This window comes from Narcine bancroftii, chromosome 8 (genome assembly GCF_036971445.1).
Source record: "Narcine bancroftii isolate sNarBan1 chromosome 8, sNarBan1.hap1, whole genome shotgun sequence".
NCBI lineage: Eukaryota > Metazoa > Chordata > Chondrichthyes > Torpediniformes > Narcinidae > Narcine > Narcine bancroftii.
In genome coordinates this window covers 25,795,175-25,808,905 of record NC_091476.1, presented here as the reverse complement: position 1 = coordinate 25,808,905, position 13,731 = coordinate 25,795,175, and the positions used below count along the sequence as shown (strand labels likewise).

The window sequence follows — 13,731 nt, the reverse complement described above, 5'->3', positions numbered from 1 at the left end:
CACTGCTATCTTCAAATAGTTGCATAAAATGGCAAATGATACCTTGACCTGCCTGGTCAGATGCAGCCGTGAATGACATCGATTCCATTTTAATGAAAATATAAATTACTTCCCAATTCTGTTGAATCAAGATTTTTTAAAAATATCTTTACATTGGCCCATATCTAAAGTTAAAATTGCAGATATTGAGCATCTGTAATTACAACAAGTAATTTTGCTTTCAATGTTCTTTGGTTTTCTTTTGCTCTTTAAATTGGCAAATTATGTTTTTGCATGGTTCAAAGGAAAATGTTTTACCTTGGTAAATGAGTGAGTCATGCGGAATGAAAGAGGGTGGATGAAGGCAAGTGGGCAAATGGTTGCAGAGTGGTAGCAGATCAAAACGAGCACTGGCTTTCAATTGGTGGAAATGAGTCTCCAACCCCACCCAGTTTTCTCAGTTAGTAGCAGTCAGAGCTGAAGTCGATAACCCTACACATTGACAGGTTCAAGTTTATTTATCATCCAATTATACTTGTCTTTTTCTTTGGCTTGGCTTCGCGGACGAAGATTTATGGAGGGGGTAAAAAAAGTCCACGTCAGCTGCAGGCTCGTTTGTGGCTGACCAGTCCGATGCGGGACAGGCAGACACGATTGCAGCGGTTGCAAGGGAAAATTGGTTGGTTGGGGTTGGGTGTTGGGTTTTTCCTCCTTTGCCTTTTGTCAGTGAGGTGGGCTCTGCGGTCTTCTTCAAAGGAGGCTGCTGCCCGCCAAACTGTGAGGCGCCAAGATGCACGGTTTGAGGCGTTTTCAGCCCACTGGCGGTGGTCAATGTGGCAGGCACCAAGAGATTTCTTTAGGCAGTCCTTGTACCTTTTCTTTGGTGCACCTCTGTCACGGTGGCCAGTGGAGAGCTCGCCATATAACACGATCTTGGCAAGGCGATGGTCCTCCATTCTGGAGACGTGACCCACCCAGCGCAGCTGGATCTTCAGCAGCGTGGACTTGATGCTGTCGACCTCTGCCATCTCGAGTACTTCGACATTAGGGATGAAAGCGCTCCAATGGATGTTGAGGATGGAGCGGAGACAACGCTGGTGGAAGCGTTCTAGGAGCCGTAGGTGGTGCCGGTAGAGGACCCATGATTCGGAGCCGAACAGGAGTGTGGGTATGACAACGGCTCTGTATACGCTTATCTTTGTGAGGTTTTTCAGTTGGTTGTTTTTCCAGACTCTTTTGTGTAGTCTTCCAAAGGCGCTATTTGCCTTGGCGAGTCTGTTGTCTATCTCATTGTCGATCCTTGCATCTGATGAAATGGTGCAGCCGAGATAGGTAAACTGGTTGACCGTTTTGAGTTTTGTGTGCCCGATGGAGATGTGGGGGGGCTGGTAGTCATGGTGGGGAGCTGGCTGATGGAGGACCTCAGTTGTACAACTGGATGAAATGGTTCACAGTGCAAACAAGTCCAGTACATATATATGCATATTTAAAATAATTATTAATGAACTGTGGAGTCACAGCTTGTTTTTTTTAGCAGTTCATCAGTCAGTCTGGTGGTTCTGGCTCTAATAATTCGATATCTCTTTCCTGATGGGAATAGCTGGAAGATGCTGTGCGTGGAGTGGTAAGAGTCCTCTGATTTTACGAGTCCTCTTTAAATAGCTCATCTGGTAAATCCTATCCATGGTGGGGGAGGGAGATCCCAGTGATCCTCACTGATGCTTTTATAGTCCTGTGGATTGACCTCTGATCCAATTCTCTACAACAACTGTGATGTAGCTGGCCAGGATGCGCTTGACAGAAAGTCTGATAGAATGGTGGCTGGTAGCTTTGCCCACCTCAGCCTTCGAAGGAAGTGCAGTCACTGTTGCATCTTCCTGATAAGTGAGGAGATGTCGAGTGACCAGGATAGATCACTTCTTCAGTGGACTCTGAGAAACTTGGTACACTCTATTCTCTCCATTCTCAGCTATTAATGTGTAATGGTTGTTCTTGGCCTTCGTGAAGTCGGGGTCAGTTTGGATTTGGCTAGTTCTCTAATTCAGAATCAACATGCGTTTCCTTGTTGTGGAAGCTGAAAGCCCAATCCAATCCAATCCAGTATGAGGCTAAATGGCCTGTGGAAGATTTTGCATTGGAAAGGTTTTTTTCTTCATACTCCAATGTAGTTTTAAATGTCCATGCTTACACTTCACATTTTTTTTGGTAGGGGGGGGGGGTGGGGCGGAAATCAATCTCTTGATTATTTTTGACAGCCTCATTATTTTGTCTTGAATGTAAAACATTTTCTGGATATTACAATTTTTCCCTGTGCTGTAGAGATTCTAAGCAGTATTATTTAGTATATAGCCGAGTAATTTGTTTAATGCATTCTTGTAATCTTGTAGGGTGATGCTCATACCCTGCTCAGTTACAGACTTCGAGTTAATGACATAAGCACAGTCTGTGGGGAACAGTGCTTGCAGTTCTACTGTCCATTATTACTGCTTAGGATTTACTACAATCTGACAAAACTAGGACATCCATTGCAGAGGTCTTCCATTCTTGATGTTAAACGAAGTTGAGTTACCTATTTTTGTGGAGGGATCCTTTTGAATTTGATATTTGCCTCATTGAGTTCTATTCATTGCTATTTTATATTGTGCTCTTTGTCAAAATACCATGTAAAATAGTTGTCAGGGTCTTAAGAACAAACATTTAAAAATTCTGAATCCATATCTGAGAATTGATGTTTTCCTCTCTGAAAATTAGTTTTTTAGTACTTTAGATAATTACAATTTAATTAACTTGCATGCAGCAAACAGAAGGGAAAATGCCAGGGGTCAATGAAGGAGGATCAGAAAGAGCTGGGGAGGATAAAATGAAATGGGATCACATTGCAGTTGGCAGAAATGATTCAGGATGCTTTGCTAGATGTGAAAGCTCGTAGTTTGGGAGAAAATTTAGGTGCATCAGTTGTTCCTGCACCACCATCCCAGGATCTAACCTTCCCTTCAAGAAAGTCAAAGATCCACATGTATCTTCTCTAAACTTGCCTGTTGCATTCATTACTCCTGACATGACCTCCTGTACATCAGCAAAATTGTGCTCAGGCGAGGTTGTAGAGCACTTGTGCTTTTTCTACATGGTCATCACAGTCTCCTGGTTCCATGTGATTTCAACTCTCTTTCCCATTCCCACACCAGAGTCTTCTTCCACTACCAGAGTGAGGCCAAACACAAATGAAAAGAACAACACCTTGTGTTTTGCCTGGGTAGTATACAATCCAATAGTATGAACACTGAATTTTCCAATTTTTAGGTAGCATTACTGACCCCTCTCCCACTAGTCCACCCTTTATTCTCTTTTTTTGGCTACCTTTTCCCACCTGGTTCCATCCACCTATTAGCCACACACTTCACTCTCTGGATTCCTTCCCCCATTTCTCCCTTAAATAATTCCCTTTTATCTCTTTCTTTACATCCTAGTATTTGTAGCGTGTGTGCCCTCATTGTCGCCCTCTTGACTCTCTGCCTTTGTTCTACCCTTCCCCCTATTTTCTGTGCATCATCTGCCACTATTTCTGTCTCCCAGTATCACTCCTCTCCCCTCTAGATCCATCATTTATCACACCTCCCCTGGTATTTGGCCTCTCCACATTCTTAACCCAAAATGTCACCAATTCCTTTCCATTCATGAATGTTGCTTGACCTACAGAAATTTGTTTACTGTTCCAGATTCAATTTTGACTAGATGCTGTTTGTATGGAGTTTGCATGTACTTTCTGTGACCATGTGGTTCTCTCTGGATGGTTCAATTTCCCACACCATTTCAATGACTCTTAGTGGTTAGGTTAATTGGGTGCAGTAAACGACCCCTCGTATAGGTATTTATTGGGGGTTAGATATTGATGGGCATGAGAATACATTACAGGGAAATGTTAGCAAATTGCATTAGTGGAATTGTTCTTAGCATGGATTTAATGGAGCAAAACTGTTTTTCAATCTTGTAACCTTCAGACTGATGGAGGGCTTCTCTGTACCTATCCCAAAACCACAACAACATGAATAATTGCAAGACCAAAACAAGGTTGTATTTTCAGTGAGGTTGGGTCATAATCTTGCAAGGACAAGGTAGTGTGCTTTGGCGGATACTCAAGTGTTCTCTAAAAGTACTCCATCATCCTCTGTGCTCCAGTTAACCCTTCCTGACATTGCTTATGTTTTGAATGTGCACATCTTTAATATTCCTACCTGAGGGGTAAAAGAATGTTGAGTATTTATCCAATGCAGAAACAGAACTTTGGTACTTGCGGATCAAGCAATGTCTCCAAACATGAGAGCTCTATTCTCCAAAACCTTCACAAAGCAGATGAGCAAATGCACTAGTCAGCATCATTAAAGTTTTATATTAAATCACTTCAGTCGCAACAACAAAGTGACATCCCTGGCTCTCAAAAGCAACAAAATCTTATTGAGTTGGTGTATCATAGAAGATTCCATATTTCTCCAAATCAAGTTTGTTGCAGTTAAAATTGCTTTTATTCATCACCTATAATCGTGCTTAATTTCAGCAATGAAATGGAAGTTAAAATGTGACCACCAGCATTTTTAAAGAAAAAATTGAAACTGTCTCCACTATTTGATTGCAAGATCAAGTCTAATGCTCCTGTGCAGAACTGAGGGTGTATTATTTTGTTAGTGTAATTTAAGCCCCTTTCACATTGAATGCCTATTGGCCTTTAAAGTGGCAAGTGTGACAGCAAAATCTGCTCAACACTGGCGTCAGATGACGTCATCTCATGCCAGGGATTGTCAGCCATGACCCCGAGTACAATCCCTGGCATATTGCAGACGCTGGCGTTGAGATCAGGCAAGTGTGAAATGGCAATTGGATTGCAGGCACTTCCTTTTAAAGGTAGAACAGACCAAATGTTGGGGATAAACCCTTGCAATTGTGAAAGTGTTCCGTGTCCCAGTTAGGAGTGGTCTAGTGTGAAAGGCCAAACCCCCATTCCTATCCTGGGGCACTGAACAGCTGGTTTACTGGGATGCATGTGAAAGGGGCTATAGTCTGCAAATCTGGAATTTAAGTTTATGGCGGAATGATGGAGGTGAATTTCTGACCTTCTGATCACAACCCTTGTGAATCAACCCAGGTTGTCTTTCTTCAGTAGATGCAAGGACTTTTTGTCCTTTTTCAAAGAAGTGGAAATTCACTTTGGGGGTTCTGGACCATATTTGTGCCTCAATCATCATTGCTGTTATGGGTTACTTTCTTGTGCTGCTTGTATGACCTTGCTATGTAAATTGATTGTTTAGGACAGCCACCCGGGTTCAAATCTGCTGCTCTCTTAAGCAATTTGTATGTTCTCCTCATGTCTGCATGGGTTTTTTTCTGGTGCTCCAATTTCCTCCTATCCTCCAGAAACGTATGGAGTTTGTAAGTCAATCAGTGTATTTGGTGGCACCAGTTAGTGAACTGGAAGAACCTGTTACTATGCTGTCTTAAAATAAAATTGTGTAAGAATGTCAAATGAAGGCTTCCGCTCTGGGTTTAAGTGGCCTTCGGTTATTTCCATAACAGGTGCATGGGCCACCAGCTACAATGTGAGGTGCGGTATCTTAATTAAGATTGGTCTTTATCATGTGGATGAAGTATTATTTCCATTATGTTAAATATCAACTTTCCAGAAACTAAAATCGTAATGATTCTTCTATAAATTTGTTTGGCTTTTGCTCTAGGTTATGAATTGTGGCTATAAGTAGAAAGTCATTTTTAAAACTTTGTATTTTCCATTGTACTAACTTGGTTTTCATTTAAAGGTGCATGTTGTGCAAACACACTTGTGGATTGAGCAGATGGAAGTATTGTACAGTATTATGAGTTGCTTCATTTTATTCTTGTTTTTTAAATTTAACAGATGCTCACAATTTTTTAAAATCTTTTTCAACCTTTTTCTGCCTTTGCTTTGCTGAATATTTTTTTTCTTATTTTCTTGGTGTTTGTTGCTGTTACAATTATTGATAAGATCTGGAACTGTGCAAGGAAGGCTAGATTAGAAATCTTGAAAGCCATCTATCTATCTTTTAAATACCAAAATATTTGATTTTGGCACTCAGTCTCTATGGATGGTTGACCTCTGGAGTATTGTAACCTTTACACTATTTTCATTGCTCCTCTCAACCAAACGTCTTTGAGACTTTTTTTTAAAGTTGTATTTTAATTTATTTTAAGTGGGACTTGAAAGATAGGTGCTACTGATCTTGTTTTGTTTCTTGGGAATGCATCTTTAAAAATGATTTGATTGTCTTCATTTTACTAATTGAGATTTTTTCCTTCCTTCCGATCCAACCTCCTTCCCCCCCTCCCCCCCCAACCAATGTAGTATGCCTCAGCTGGATGCCTCTTGTCATTGCACCATACAGAAAAGCCAGAACATGAGGAAGTGTGTGAATTCCGCCCATACATGTGTCCATGTCCTGGAGCCTCCTGCAAGTGGCAAGGGTCATTGGAGGCAGTCATGCCTCATCTCATGCATGCACATAAAAGCATTACAACACTTCAAGGGGAGGACATCGTATTTTTGGCAACTGACATCAACCTTCCTGGTGCTGTAGACTGGGTTATGATGCAATCCTGCTTTGGCCACCACTTCATGCTGGTATTGGAGAAACAAGAAAAATATGAAGGCCACCAACAATTTTTTGCTATCGTTCTTCTGATAGGCACACGGAAGCAAGCTGAAAACTTTGCCTACAGACTGGAATTGAATGGAAACAGGAGACGCCTCACTTGGGAGGCCACTCCAAGATCTATCCATGATGGAGTGGCAGCAGCAATTATGAATAGTGATTGTTTAGTTTTTGATACTTCCATTGCTCACCTTTTTGCAGATCATGGGAACCTGGGTATTAATGTTACTATCTCAATGTGCTGAATTGCATTGTTATAATACAGCTGTTTACATGTAACCAATAGAATGTTTTTTTTTAATTTGGAGGATGCAGTAGGCAAAAGAATGCTTCAAAGCACCTTGCTTGTGTAATTGGTGCTAGCCCATTTGACTGCTCCATGCGTGCATGTTGTGGATTGTTAGACTCAGCACGTGGTTCCAGGCCTGACTAAAAGATGATGAAAACAATACAGCAAAACAAATCCAGGTTGGCGCAGATGTTTTATAAATGGTCCTTTTTTAAAAAAAAAGATTTTTTTTCCTGCTTTGTTTTTTGTTACTTGAGGCGTTACTAAAATGTATTTATATTACGGGTCCAGTTTATAGAACTACATTGTATGCCACATCAGTACTTAAATGCAAAGCCAGTAGATGCGTGTGATTATCTTAAATATGCTTCAGGACAGCAGTATCTTAATAGATATTTATTAAAATCAGTAATATTGAATATCATGGAATGAGCTTACTCTATCTATGTTCATTGACATGATAAATGGATTTTACAATTTTCTTTTGAGTGAAAAGACAGGAACAAAGTTATGAAGAGTAGAAGTGAGGATTCCCTTTCAATTTAAAGCAGTCATTGATAAATCAAGTTTCAGCATTGTCCACTGCATTTTTAAAAAAATGCAATTCTTGTATCATTACATAAGTCAGGTTGGGTTCTATTCGAAATATTTTTCATTAAATTGTCTAGTCAAGTGTGTAGGTGGTGATTGCAGTTTCACATTTTGAATGACGTTCATTATTTGTCGCCTAGCTGAAGTTGATGTACCCCCATTATGTGTACGTTGGCATATTGCCCAGCTTTGTGGCTGAATTGTACAGCCACATTTGCATCACTAATTTAATCATATTTTAATTTTGAAATTTTGAAATGAAAGGAAAAAAGTGTATGAAGCCAGCCAGTATTTATTAATGAATTAGGGCAGTTTGCAGTAATAGGATTTTTGACTTCTAAGTGTTAGAGCAAATTATTGTTTGAATTTAAATTTTTAAGTTTTGCATTTAACCAACATGCAAGCAGAACACTAAATCAAGGAAACTTACTTGGAAACATGCTTGATTTATCTACTTTAGTAATGAATTTTGTAAATGTTAAGGTTGTGGTGAATTAAATGATCTGTGTCCTCTTCCTCTTGCATCTTAATTCCCCTCATACCCATCCACCTTGGAGGGAATGAAATACCAATAAAACAATGCTGCACATCCATTTAGTTAATATCAGTTTTGAGACTTAAACTCTGGTATATGCATGACATTGTCTTGTTTTATTAGCTCACATACCCTTGTTCTTCTATTTTAAATCCCTGTCTTCCCTTGCATAAGGTCTGTGAAAAGAATGTGTACCAAGTTAGTTTATACCAGTAGTTTTCAAACTTTTTCTTTCCACTCGCATACCACCTGAAGTAATCTCTATTACATGGTCCATGGTGAGTTAGGGATTACTTCAGGTGGTATGAGTGGAAAGAAAAAAACATTGAAAACCACTGTTTTAATTGTACCAAATTGACTCGTTATGTGCACAGATTCATAACACCAAAGGAAATGGGCTAATGACAATTTTTCTCAAACAAAATATTTCAGTAGCAATTGGTCTGGAGAAGTAGTTCTCAACCTTTATTTTCCACTCTTTCTATATGAATTACATCTAATCATTTCAACTTGCATTTCAGTCATTTTTAAAAATCAGAATGCAAGTCCCTAAATTGTTTTGTGCTTTAATGTGATGATATTGAGTATGGGTATTACCTTTAAATACCATAATTACCCAGCTTTGTAAAGAACAATTAGGATTAAGAATGAACCTGTTAACTCTATGAAAGGTAATATAGATCATTGCATGTTCATTGTCATCTGGAGAACATTTATTTTGTAGCAAGTTTGAACTCTGACAAAATTGGCTGTAAACATTTGGATCTTTCTGAATCTTTTTGTTTCATTTCCAAACCCTTATAACGAAGGGTTATACCTAAAGATAAAATGTAGTTAAAATTAATTACAAGGCACATTGGTCTAAACAAGTTGAATGAGACTCCTATATCATACAATTATAATTGTACCTTTTAGAGACCACACAAAGATCTAAACAATACCTTTAACTACCTTTGTGTTCCATAGCTATTGAGCCATTTCAAATGCACACAAACATGCCAATCTAAACAAAGGAACACTAACAAAATTGAAAGCAATGTAGCTCTGCAACATAAGTGATTCATTTAGTTTGTGCCTAAACAGTGTTTCAGTGTGAAGTTGAGTGTTAATAGTTGAAAACAGGTTGGATAGATTAAGATAGTGATATGGTGAAGAAAGCGAAGTTTAATTTTTTTTAATGGGTTAAGGATCTTTCCTCAAATATGATCTGGCAATCATCAATCTATATAGTATTTGCAACTAAAGGCTAGTTCAAGATGGTTGACATTCTAAACTAGCAATACTTAATGTGCCCTTGACATTTCTAATAACCATGTTACCTGCACTCTGCATGGAGAAAATGTGTTGCTCATAATGGAGATACTTATAAAATGGAATGCTTGTTTATTTTGTTCTTGTCATATATGTCTTATTTCCTCCCCTCTGACATAATGTTTTAATTTCAGGACAGGTTTCTCTGTAGTTTTGTAGGATGTTAATCCATAAGATAAATATTATGTTTTTAATCGATATCCTCCAAATAAATACCTTTTATTCAACTTTTTTAATTTCAATTTTTTAAGACTATTTCAAATTCAATTAATGCAGGTTCTTGCTGACCAGTAAACTACTTTACAGTCCAATCAGAAATTATCATTTTAAATTCCTGATATAACACTCTGGTTTCAACTAAGAAGATAGATAGTCTTGTAAAAGTAAAGTGTATTTTCATACAGGATACTTTTTCTTCCCACTTGTTACTCATTTTCCCCACACCCCATTATCCATGTGCAGCTCTGTCCTCACTACCGTTTTCATGTTTAGCTTGACTCAATACTTGAAATGCACCATTATTTAAAGAATGGTGTCCTCTAAAGTTAAATCTATCTTGCCCTTCTGAGCACTGATAAAGCATACAGCTGGAATGAGTGGATGAATTGTACCTAATTATCCTCACTAAAGCAGACTCAACAGCTACCCAAATTCTGTCCATCAGTTGATCTATGAAAACGGTTGGTAAATCATTGCTTAATCTTAATGTAGTAATAACATTTTGAGATTTCTGGATGATCTGCAGAATTCAGGCAATTTTAAAGAGTTGAAGGTGTACTTTAAAACAGTGAAATAAAAGTTTGCTTAGTCCAGTCTTGATTTATTCAACAGCAGTGCATCTTGGGAAATAAGAACTCAACAGGATGACTGTTGTTTGGAATCTTGTCAAACATGGTAGTTTATACTGTATGTTTTTTTAAAAATTACTTTTGGTAATTATGCTAATGTGCATTTTTGAATTCAGATTTGGATACTGTGGATTTCCTGTTGAGCAGGTGTTAACATTTGTATTGTACAAAGTTTTTTGTTTTATATTTGTTTCTATTGCTATTTTTCCTTTCTATGTATATTTTTGTTGTACTAAAAGAACAATTAGCTCTGTTTTAAAATAAACTTGTTTAATCTTTATCACGAATGGCTGTTAAAACACAGTAAAACTTTAGTTTTGAAGTGACCACTTTTTAATCGAAAATACTGTTCTGTACTAATATGAAATAACCAATTTCTTTGCTCTGTATCCAAATTGCAATGAAGTAATTAAAATAATTGAAATGGATATTATCAATGAATAGTTTTTGTGGATGGTAATTAATTGCTTTCTACCTTTCTTACTAAAGCTGTTCACAATTCCTGTTTGATATTGTGGTAATATGGTTTGTGAAATTGAGATTAGGTTTGTTCAAGGAGTAGCTCAGCCATAAAGCTGAAATCATTCTAGGTTGCATCTGCCATCATGATCTCTGCTGCAGTGTTCCTTGTTTGGCAGTCTGGTTGATTTCAATGTTCCTGAATTGGTGTGGGGGAGGGGAAGGAAATCCGTTGCCCAAGTTCTTGTACTTACTGCATTTGCTAATAAGAGGGCAGGATCAGTCATTCATGTGATATTCCAACATAAATTCTCTGTGCACCAACCTGATTAATTGCTTGCTGACTTTTGCTGGAACAGGGGAAGCGCCTGGCAGAATTTGTGGTAAAGGGAATTCAAGAACCGTGGCTAACAGTATCTTCCTTAAAATGTGGTGAAACACACGATTCTGTTGACACAGTGGATAAGTGAAAAAACAAATAAATACTGGAGAATCTCAGCAGGTCAAACAGCAAGGTTTGTAGCAAGGTGGGGCTCAAGCCAGAAACGTTGCTGATGTATCTTTACCTTTGCTACATATAGGCACTGTTTGACCTGCTGAGTTTCTCCTAAAGGATGGAATTGCTACTGCAGAACCTGAATATTTTGAAACAAACATTGCCTGAGTTCTTGTACCCTTTTGCTGTCAAAATTAAAAAATTTTAAAAAAAGAAACTGGCATGTTTTTTGAAATTCCTGTATAAACCTGCAAGAATCCAGACAATTATTTTTAAATCTTTTTGTTCAAGCTATTTAGGAGGTTTGGTAGTGTTAGTTTTTTTTAATATATAAAAGAGTTATGCCTGTAATTTCTGCCTGGTCTTTTACAGATGCTATTCAGGATTGCCAATCTTCCAGACAGTTGGTGAGTCTCACAAAATTTGATGGTTGATGTTGAGGACCTGGGACATGCAATTCGTGCATATCTTGCACAAGGGCAAATGATTCTGATGTTGAAACTGTTCCTGACCCTTTGTACCTTGAACCTATTTGAGGTTCTTGCTAAAGCTGTCTTGGTCTACTTGCCCCTTCACTTGGCCTGAAATTATTCGGTGGCCAATATTTCCGTATCACTGCAGGTTTTGCAAAAGTGCAGCAGGCAGCAGAGAACTACTAAATTAATTTCCCTTTATATGTTTAAATTCCGGAACAAGCAAGTGCAGCGGTTAAAGACTATTCATTATCACGTACACTGTTTTAGGTCAACACCCTCCAAATACATCTATTTATTTTCCCCCACTATGAGTATGTAGTATTAATATGATCATAAATAATTATTTTGCATTAACCAATTGCCTCTAACAGGGATGCACTGTCCAGACTCTGTGTGGGTGGAATTTGTATTAGCTAAGTCCCTTTATGCAGAATAGTTTCATGAAATGTGAATTTATTTTTGCAATTATGGGACATGAAAGGTTAGGTGGGTTTTTTCTTACTGCCGGTGTTCTCCTTTTTCAACACCTTATGGTAAAATGCCTTTATCTGATCAGTACTGGACCAAATATTCAACTTTGTTGTTGATGTAACTAATTTTTTGGTTTTGTTTTTCCTTTGTCAAGTGGTGCCACAAGTTTAGGTATGCTTTTTTAAACCATGAAGAAACTTAAATAGTCATTTGATTTTCTCAGATGTTGCTTGAGGGTTAAATACCACTGTCCAATTCAATAGTGTATAATCTTTGAATCAAAGTTGCCAATTTAGTTTGGGAGCACCTACTATCTGAACACTTGCACTCAAGTGGTAAATTCAAAGAGCTCCAAGTTTTGAGACTATAATGAAGTGGAGAGTGCATAGGTGAAAACTCTAGCTTGTTTGGGAATATTCTCATGCTGTTTCATACCAAACTATTCATTCATTCAACATCCATTGGAGCGCTTTCATCCCTAACGTCGAAGTACTCGAGATGGCAGAGGTCGACAGCATCGAGTCCACGCTGCTGAAGATCCAGCTGCGCTGGATGGGTCACGTCTCCAGAATGGAGGACCATCGCCTTCCCAAGATCGTGTTATATGGCGAGCTCTCCACTGGCCACCGTGACAGAGGTGCACCAAAGAAAAGGTACAAGGACTGCCGAAAGAAATCTCTTGGTGCCTGCCACATTGACCACCGCCAGTGGGCTGATAACGCCTCAAACCATGCATCTTGGCGCCTCACAGTTTGGCGGGCAGCAACCTCCTTTGAAGAAGACCGCAGAGCCCACCTCACTGACAAAAGGCAAAGGAGGAAAAACCCAACACCCAACCCCAACCCACCAATTTTCCCCTGCAACCGTGTCTGCCTGTCCCGCATCGGACTTGTCAGCCACAAACGAGCCTGCAGCTGACGTGGACTTTTACCCCCTCCATAAATCTTCGTCCGCGAAGCCAAGCCAAAGAATTCATTCAAATAGATGGATATTCAGATCATTGCTTTTGTATGGTATCTCAAAGCTTCTAACTTTGCCTTCAATATTATGAGCAGTGAAACGCCCTCATTTGGCGTGGATTATGAAAAGACTTGTGGGACTTGATGATATCAGAATGCAGATTACTTATTTCAGTATCATGCAAAACAGTCATCTTTATTAAAATGCTCTCTCTAAATGAGAGGTCTATGGTATCAGAACAAGGACATTTGAAAAATGACAGGAGAACTGTGCAGAAATCTGGTCAATCATTTCATGAAACATGAGCAAATAGCATAACATTCAAACATTGGACACTGTGGGACCTACTGAGATTCTCCAACACTTGCGTCTTAACTACATTCACATTGTCTACAGGCTTTCTTGTCTCACTAACAGTCAAGCTGTGTTTTTCCTTTCACTTCTGAATTATCTGGTACTCTACTGATTGTCCTGGGTAAAAGAAAGTTAATGCAAAAACATGGACAACATTAACGTTAATGGAATGCTTGATCTGCCATCCATTGTGATCATAGCTGAAGTTCCCCATGCTTCAGCTTTTCTGTCAGTTCCCCCAATTCCCTTTTTCCTAGAAAATGTGTATCTACTGTATCACATGAAAAT

The 13,731-nt window shown here is 38.7% G+C and overlaps 1 protein-coding gene across 2 annotated transcripts in view; it reads left to right on the top strand.

Moving 5' to 3' along the window:
- Window positions 1–13,731, top strand: part of siah2l (seven in absentia homolog 2 (Drosophila)-like) — a 58,016-nt gene that overhangs the window by 33,157 nt on the left and 11,128 nt on the right. Inside the window, exon 2 of one of the 2 annotated variants that reach the window (XM_069893298.1) lies at window positions 11,555–11,589. In XM_069893298.1, coding sequence (XP_069749399.1) covers window positions 11,555–11,589 — 35 coding nt within the window. Of the gene's footprint in view, window positions 1–6,346; window positions 10,669–11,554; window positions 11,590–13,731 lie in introns of those variants that run through there. The other variant, XM_069893297.1, reaches the window with a different exon arrangement.